This window comes from Parasteatoda tepidariorum, chromosome 3 (genome assembly GCF_043381705.1).
Source record: "Parasteatoda tepidariorum isolate YZ-2023 chromosome 3, CAS_Ptep_4.0, whole genome shotgun sequence".
NCBI lineage: Eukaryota > Metazoa > Arthropoda > Arachnida > Araneae > Theridiidae > Parasteatoda > Parasteatoda tepidariorum.
In genome coordinates, this window is record NC_092206.1 from 1,427,419 (window position 1) to 1,436,528 (window position 9,110).

Consider the following 9,110-nt stretch of genomic DNA (forward strand, 5'->3'; position numbering starts at 1 on the left):
AAAAAAAAAAAAAAAACTTGATTTGACAATGCTATTCTAAAAATAAATTTAAAAAAATACGTTCTTGCCGTGGATTGAAACAGAAAAAATAATTCTGTTTTTGTCGAACAATAAACGTCATCACTTTCGAAAAACGAGAAAAATTGATTTGGTGTTGCGTACCCCCATGCTTTTTTTTTTTCTTTCGTCAAACACAAACAGTATTATTTTAGTTCATTTCAAAAAATTTTATTGAATTCCTATTTTCCGCTTTTTAGTCGAAAACCGGAATCAGAAGTCCATAGAAAGGCGTCAAAATTTCGAATCACGATAGAATGCGAAAATAATTTCAGTTAAACACTTATAACCTCGCATTAGTTACAGTTGAACAATTGTTAAAAAGTGATCGAAATTTTAATTCTGTTTTTAGATAACACAAAAGCTTCAATCAAAACGTTACAGCCGGAGAAAAAAAAAAAAACTTTTGTAGCGATAGAGAAACAAATGACAGTTAAAAACTCGAGCAAGTCATATAAAACTCGAGATCCATTAGGTTCGTAATAGTATCAATATTGATTGCAATCATCGTATCGATATTTGAAGTCATCCATAACGATATTATTGCATTCGACATTTATTAATTTTTATCATTAACTACCTGAATACGAGTTCTTCGTTACGGGTTGAATATAGTAGTCATGCGAATCCTCAAAAACGAACTCTTTTTCTTAGAAATATCTAAATATAGCTTATTTCCTTTATTAAATCTGTTCTTTATTAAACTAATATCTTTTCTTCACACACAATCAGTACTGAACAACACTGCGAAATTATACACAAAAAGCATATTAGGTTACAATGGAAGAGCTTAGTGGAAGAAAAAGGCAAGTGAAACTTTTAAAGGTGACTCAGTGAAAATAACAAAGTAGTGGTATGGGTTTGCTTAATGTAATAGAATCGTTTTCCTTTTAACAAAACTAATCCCCATTAGTTTCTTTTTTATATACTTGCATGATTTACTGCTATTATGTTTGGCTAATTATCGCTCAATTTTCAGATAGATTTCATTGGATACCTACAAGCGACGAAGACAACGAGTGTATTTCAAACCTGATTGGCTGCTGAACATGATGTCCCAAGTCGCTGGCAGGTACCCAATTTGAATTCCTACTCAACATTAGCCAATTTCAGATTATGTGAAAATAAATAAAATCGAAAAACGTTCAAGTTTAGGAAAAGCGTTAACGTTTGAAAAGTCAAACAGAGACAGTCTTCATCAAAGAATGCACAAACACTGATTTATTTTTATTTTGAATAAAGTTAATTATGGGTTGCTTAAATGTTTTGATTAAAATAAAAGAAAATAATTTTGCACAACTAATTTCTTTGATTCATTATTGTCCAAGGTTATAAAATCAAATCGCTTATTAATGTGGAACATTTTTTCTGGAAGAAAAATTATTGATTTTGTTTTCATTTTTTTGATAATTTGACACACTAGTATGACCTTCGCATGCCATTTTGAAACAATCCAGATGGACTTTCTTTAAAGATATTATTTCATTTATTGTATAAAAAAAAAGCTGAATATTTTACATAAGTTGTACACTATTTCTAATATCCCTTACCAATAGAAAACATTTCCTGAAAACCTGGTTTCAAAATGGAGGCAAACATTGTTTTGATTTTAAGAATAATATTATCTCGAATTTTCATTCTTGTTTATTCTTAAAATATCACCAGAAAACAATTTTTTCAAAATGACATTTGAGAAGTTTTAAAAATTTAATATTATGATAGAATTTTGATTTAAAAAAAAGTATTATGTTTTAAATACGTACTAATTTTTAAATCATCAACAGAGAAGAGAACTAGATCTTTTAATTAACAATTTTTTAAATTCTTATTTATAAATCAACAATGCCATATTTTACTTGGGTGTGTTTCAGCTTTTTAAAAAGGGAAATAAAAATATTATTAAAAAAAAAAAAAAACTGAGTACACATCTTTTCAAATTACTAATCTATTTTAAATCAATTTTATATAATTTTGCTTCGAAATTGGTACAGCTTAAAGGCGCAAAAGCCGGAAGCGACTATGCTACGGCAAATTCAAATTAAAACATGTCCACCCAATCAAAAAGGAGCCAAAAATAATACTTCAGTTCGAAACACGAAAAATAGAATTGCTGAAAGAAACTAAAAATCGTAAATGTGGCATTTCAATTATTACTTAAGGTAGGAGGGAATTCGTGATTTTTGAAATGATTACTAAAAATATTTTTATGACATCGTAAGTCAAGATTTTAAAAATCGTTATCAAAAGTCTAAGACAGTCTGATTCCCTCAGTGTGCTAAAAGGTACTATAATCTTTTGTAACATAAAAAGATCGATTTAAAGTCTCATCTTAAAGCTTCAAATTTAACACTTAGAATAGGGGTGCACAACCTTTTTGAATGAAGGGCCACTTGCACAGCTGGTTGAATAATTAAGAGACCGCACGCGTATTTAGACATGTTAACGGCAAATAAAAAAAATTTTCTATAAACATAAGCACTAATTTTTTTTTCTTCAGTAAACTTAGAATTTATCAGTAATATTTTCAGAAAATTACTTTTAATTTTTAAAAAATAATTTTAATTATTAAAAATCATTCAAAAATAAAAAACGTGATCATTTTTTTAAAAAAATTTACCTTTTTAAAAAGTGATATATTCAAAAATATATAAAAAATGGATAAAAGAAATGTGCTTTTTTTTTTTGTCATATCACTTGGTACACTTTTTTTTTTTTTAAACGTTCACTTCACAGAATGAAAATATAAAAGATAATTTAATAAATGCATATTTTGATGATTAATACAAATTCAAATAAAACATATTTTAATTGAATAAAATTTATAGGAAAAATCACTTGGATTTGAGATGAAATCGGCAAAAATAATGCCAGACAAAAAGTGATTACTCAATTTCGAAATTAACATATCATAAAAAGTATTCTATTTTTTAAAAAACATGCAAAATTCTGACGCAATGACGACGGAGTAAAAGAGATCGAGAAACACAGATTTATTTACTATATGTAAATTGAGCTCATCAAAAAGTGATGACTCAAATGCGTTATTCAAAATATTTTATATTTTTCGAAAAAAAATTCTATTGTGTACAGAAGATTATGTGAGCCACGCATCAATAGTCGGTCCCAGGTTGCGCACCCCTAACTTAGAAGATAAGTTGATCTACATTCCTGAAGTTGAATACCTGTATTGCAAGATCTGACAATTTAACAAGCATCCAACTATCCGAGCTGCTTTTTTCTAATTTTAGTTAGGAAGCGTTTAAATATAAGAAATGCAACCAATTCTGCATAGAAATTCAATATCGTTATCAAATAATTATTATTTCATAAAAACTTATAAATTTACAAAAGGAATCTCAAGTTTAAAATTTAATTGCTTTAGAACCATCATAATGACGCACTCTTAAGATTCTAAGTAAAATCTTAATTACAGCGCTTTAACAGGTCTGCACTTGTTTACGTTAGTGTATCAATGGGTTATATTAGAATATAAATTTGACGCGATAGGATAAATTAAAAGATATATAATATTTATTATATAAGGCATTATATTACAATAATTAGACTCAATTATGAGACGCACTGTAGTGTTTTTTAATAATGACATGTTTTGCACGAGGGCAATAATTTTATAGTTAAACATACATGTCATGGGTTTTTATTCGGGATATTTTTTATAGACTTCCCATTTGTATTTATTTTTAACGTATTACATTAGAATGTTCACCCATTGATACACTAAAGTAAACAAGTAACAAAAACTACATAGATTTATCTGAGTTATTTTAAGAAATACTGTTGTTTTCTGCAGAATATAAACGTCTTCGGCGGCCTAAATATTAAATTAAAGTTATAGGCTATAAAATGGCGAATTTGTCATTATCCTGGTTTATGAAGTGTTACCAGAAATTCTTTTTAACTGCTTATACTGTAAGGAGGAAAAGCAAATATTAACCTAATACCAAGTTTATGTATGATTGTGTATGATTGTAATATGCTTGGATGTCATCAAAGTTATTTATTTATTTAATGATTGAATATTATACACAAATTTATTCTGTTAATATCAGCAATAAAAAAAAATTGATTCCTTTCTACAGTGGATAAAAATAATTAATTGAAGCAATTTATGGTCCATCTAACATAAAGGCATAAGTTGAGTTACTTACTATTATCTTAAAATGACTGTTTTTTTAAACTTCTAAGGTAATATGTCATTTTCCTGGCATTCAAGATTTAGTAAATTTCTATTTTATTTTTCTCGAGCAATAAACTACACTGCTGTCTATAAGATATTAATAAGTGTAGCTAAAGAAGTATACAAAAAAAATTTTAGATTATTTCGAAGACTTTAAATTTGAAGAAATTTTTACAAAAATGGGGTGGCGCTGTTGCAGTGGATGCTTGATTCTCACATATATAAAGATCCACTATCACCACAGCAAAGCACGATTTCCATAGTGGATCTGCCGATTTAAGAGGAAAGTGTAAAGAGAGAGAGAGAAAACTTACCCAGAATGGGGATCCACAAAAATCATCTAGCACATTCATTTTTCTAACGTGAGAAGAAGTGTCGTCATCTCATTTTTAACTCATTCAAAGAATTGCCCTACAAAACAACACAAAATAAAATGTATCACATCTGCTGAATAAAGATTTCTGTTCAGATTCATAACGTGCAATATGACGTCACCCTCTTTTTATTTACTCAATATGCTCGAGAAATAGTATCAAAATATTACAAAGTTCAATCATCATTGCATTCTCATGAGGTGGGTATAGCCTTTATGGGGGAAGAACAACACAGTAAAATTTTCAATAAATAAATAAAATTATTGTATTTTTTGATAGTTTATCTTTATAAGATTACTGTGCATACCTGCCAACATTGGAGAAACGGAGATTTTACTAGGCTACCAGTAAAGTTTTGATACATCATCACGCAAGTCAAAAAGAGACATTTAAAATTGGAAATAATCTAAGCACTTAACATTTAGCCAAGTTTAAAAAAAATCTTTATCTAAAGAGGATTTTTTTGAAATCATTATTTATAATTACTATAACGGTTGTTAAACAGCATTGTCATTTTGGGTGAACTCGTGCTCAACTCCGGAGCCTTGTGAATTTGAACCCAATCCAGAAGACAAGAGAACTCCTCGACCAATCAAGTATTGGAAGAAATTTCTCTTTGTGGAGGACTTTTGGATGAAACTAACTCGAATTTGCGTTACATGGAGAGGAAAACCACGAAGACGTTAGCCTGACCGCAAGGGGTACTTAACACCCAACCTACTGCAGTATTGGCAATAGCACCATCTGTCGAAGAAGAGTCAAATTTCTTTTCCTCAACAAAAATGAAGAAATTTGAGAATATACAGGTGAACAGGAGATGGTCGTAAAATACAGGAGTTAAAAAACAGGAGACCTGTCAGGTATGCATCAAAATATTATTTTCGTAAAAATGTTGCAGAAAAATATGTGGAGTTGAACTCAAGTTAAATATTATTCACTACTTTATTGAAATAATTTGTTTTATGTAAAAAGGAATGAATGGTATGTTTTAATATAAATAATTGAGATGAAATAATCTTTAAAGGAAATTCTAATAACTGTCTTCTTCTTCTCTAAAAACATAATATTGACCTTTTACAAATAAGATCAAAATTCAAGACTATAACCGTCGTTCAACAGACTCAATTTTGGGTTTACGACTATTAATTTCGTAGCCTAGTCATTTTGAACCCAATCCAGAAGACAAGGGAACTCCTGGATCAAGCAGTGGGAGAAATTTGCTTTCGTGGAGGACTTTTTGATGGAGATAACCTGCATTCACGTTACATGGAGAGGAAAACCTCCCACGGTTAGCCTGACGGGAAGGGGACCCTATCCCCGTCTACCACTGAAGATATTTTACGTCAGCACTGTGATCGGTGCAAGAGGGCTTCGGAATTGATCAGCCGTAGCTGGGTTTCGAACCCTGCTCACCTTATAGGACGCTCTATTGCCATCGTGGCTCTCTTTGGATTAAAGGATCTTCTCTGTGTTTTCACATCTCCTGAGCCACCACGGAATAAACTATATATTGCAGGCACACTTCTTGAGGGAGGAAAAGGAAGGGGAAAAAAAAACGTTTGGTGGGCTAAGTAAAAACTTCTACAATAGAAAAACGATATACAAGTTTTAATTTAAATATTTAATGTGTGAAATTGCGTATATTTTATATTTCATTTTTCAAAGTTCCTTATATTGAGGTAGAAGGTTAAATGTTAGTCTGAAATAATATTTTAAAATGTTTGAAAAAGACTTGTTCACGTACGTAAAATGAAGCACTGATACGTTCGTCCAAGAAGAATTTCATAACGCTATGTTGTCTTACTTTTCAAGTGAGTTACCCGCAATCTGGAAAATGTGGTGTAAAGGACACTCCAGAAAGAAAAAGACAACTATGACGTCAGCGAATCTTTAACAGCGAAATGGCGTAATATAAAGATTCGTTTCATAATGTTAATTAAATACAGAACCGTATATTAAATCGTATGATCTTTCTCGTCTTTTTTACTTAACTTAGATTCACTATTTGTTTACAGTAACTGCGATGTATTTTTGTTGTGTACCTGGCAACTTCGATGCATAATAAGTTTATGTTCATCATGGCTTCGTGTCTGTCTTTGGTATAAATATATACTGAAAGAATTATTTTCAAAGAATCTTTGTGAAAGAATATAAAATGTGTCCCTTAAAAGAATTGGTACTTGACGGGGGCACTCGAAACAGAATGGAAAGAACAGTCGCTAACAAGTTTCAACAACCTATCAGGATCAAAATACTCCCACTACGTCACTTGCAGGTATCCCTTTGTGTGCACGTTTGCAAAAGGGATGAGAGCAACAAGTTAGAGCAGAGGTCGCCAAAGTGGTCTATATAGACCCCCAGGGGTCTATTTAACAAAAGCGGGGGTCGATGTGAGACAGGGGGGCGAATGGGGGTCGATCCGAATCGGAAGGGTCGATTGTGGGCCGGAAAAAAAAAACAGTTCTCAATACGCAAATCACACATACCTAATTAAGTATGTAAAATTTGTGAATTTTTTTTATAATTGACTCAATATCAGTTTCTTTATAAAACATAAATTAATAAACGTATATTTATTGGGGTGAAACAAGTATTTACGTACCACCGCGCAGTGGCACGAACTCAGCGCAGTTTATAAGTCATATGCATATGTGCGCTTGTCCAAATGTCACGTGTGACGAGCATTGACGTTACAAATGCAAATATCATACGCAGTTTCAGCTATCTTTGCAAACTGTGTTGAATATTTGCAGTGTCATTATTAAAACTTTTATAGTTTTGGATAATTAGTTATTGTTTCGATAAAACCATTCGTTTGGTTTAGATATCAATTTTAATTATCAATGCACAAAAAAGAAGGTAAGCATTAATAATATGGATTAGTACAGCCCGCGACAAAACTATAGCACACTTTGTATTTTTTTACGAAAATTACAAAATTGACCAATTTTGACGAAAATTAAAATTGACCAATTTTGAACCCAATATAGCGAACCTTGCAAAAAAACACCAGGCACACCCATCTCATTGATCAAGAAGCAGTAAATCTTTAGTTACTTTACTTATTATATCTACTTATGCATAATTACTTATTATTTAATAATAAGGTATTTAAATTTCAATATTAATATATTTTTCATAAAACTATTGTTACACAATGTACTATTACTTTAATAAATGTTTAAAATCATAAAATAAATGTACAAACACAGTATCTAATAGAGTTTTATTTTAATTAACAGAAAATTACTTTTGTGGGGGTCGATGGAGATTTCGAAAAATTATATAGGGGTCGATGATCAAAAAAGTTTGGCGACCCCTGAGTTAGAGGAACGAGCCAATTTTTGAGCCAGAATATAATTTTGATTTTTTTTTTTTTTTTTTTTTTTTTTTTTTTTTTTTTAAAAATAGGGACTGCTGAGAGTTGTCACTCTGTACCGTTTCGGTTATGAATATTTCTATCGAAATTGGAACGTTTTTCTTATCAAATTAAATATTTTTTTATATCATCCTAGTTTACTTATCTGCCAATCAATCAACGAAAAACCAGAAAATAACTTTATGAGAAAATGATTTTTAAGAGTTGGATCGAAAAGTTTTAAGAATTGTGGGGTACATAAATATTTTCTATATCATTTTAAAGAATGAACAAACGAAGAACGATATAGGTTGAGTAGCTTCTGAGTAAAAAATAAAATTCATGTCTGTCTTTAAATAGTTGTACTCGTGAGCTATTTGATCACTTCAATTCAAAGTTAGTATATTTACTTATTGTTAGAAAAATTATACAGTCAAAAATGATGTAAAGATACAACATATCATTCCAAAAATATTAAAAACATATCTTACATAAACATACAGATGACATCCCAAAGTAAAAAATTATTTTCTAATGAGATTGACAGATTTCAAACTTAAGCAACTGTGACAACCTTTTTTTTTATTGGTGTTATTCACTTAGTTATTTGAGGTAACAACACATTTGTTTTCTAAAGAATATTTCTTAACCGCTTCCGTGATTACCCAAAGATTCGGGCATAATAATCGTTTTGTTTTATCGGCCGGAACAATCCGCTCTGTGATTGGAATTTTGTCAATATTTGTTTGAGCGGGACTGTATATGCGATGGTTGATGAATTTATATAGAAAAAAAAATGCGCGAAATGCAGATGATTTTTATATTATACAAAGACTAATATCTTTCCCGAGATAATTTGGGAACTGATGGTAAATTAAATATTTTTTTTTTTTTTACACAAAACTTGTGTATTATGTTTCGTTCCTTGTATTTTTGAATGAAATAAATAGGTTTTGTTTTCAAAAAAATTGGTAAGATAATCGGCTGCATGAGAGAGACACGTTTCTTTAAATGTTTTTACAAAATGTCAATATTTTGGACAAACATTTTTCTATGTTATATATTTTTGCGACTATTACGTAGTAATATAAAATGTAATCTATATATACTGAAAGAATTATTT

At 30.1% G+C, this 9,110-nt stretch overlaps 1 protein-coding gene across 10 annotated transcripts in view; it reads right to left on the minus strand.

Moving 5' to 3' along the window:
* LOC107436625 (multidrug resistance-associated protein 1) overlaps positions 1-9,110 on the minus strand; it is a 143,942-nt gene that overhangs the window by 79,500 nt on the left and 55,332 nt on the right. For 9 of the 10 annotated variants that reach the window (XM_071178175.1, XM_071178172.1, XM_071178180.1 and 6 more), the window contains one exon: positions 4,570-4,666. In XM_071178175.1, coding sequence (XP_071034276.1) covers positions 4,570-4,608 — 39 coding nt within the window. In that variant the 5' untranslated portion in view covers positions 4,609-4,666. Of the gene's footprint in view, positions 1-4,569; positions 4,667-6,587; positions 6,598-9,110 lie in introns of those variants that run through there. The other variant, XM_071178176.1, reaches the window with a different exon arrangement.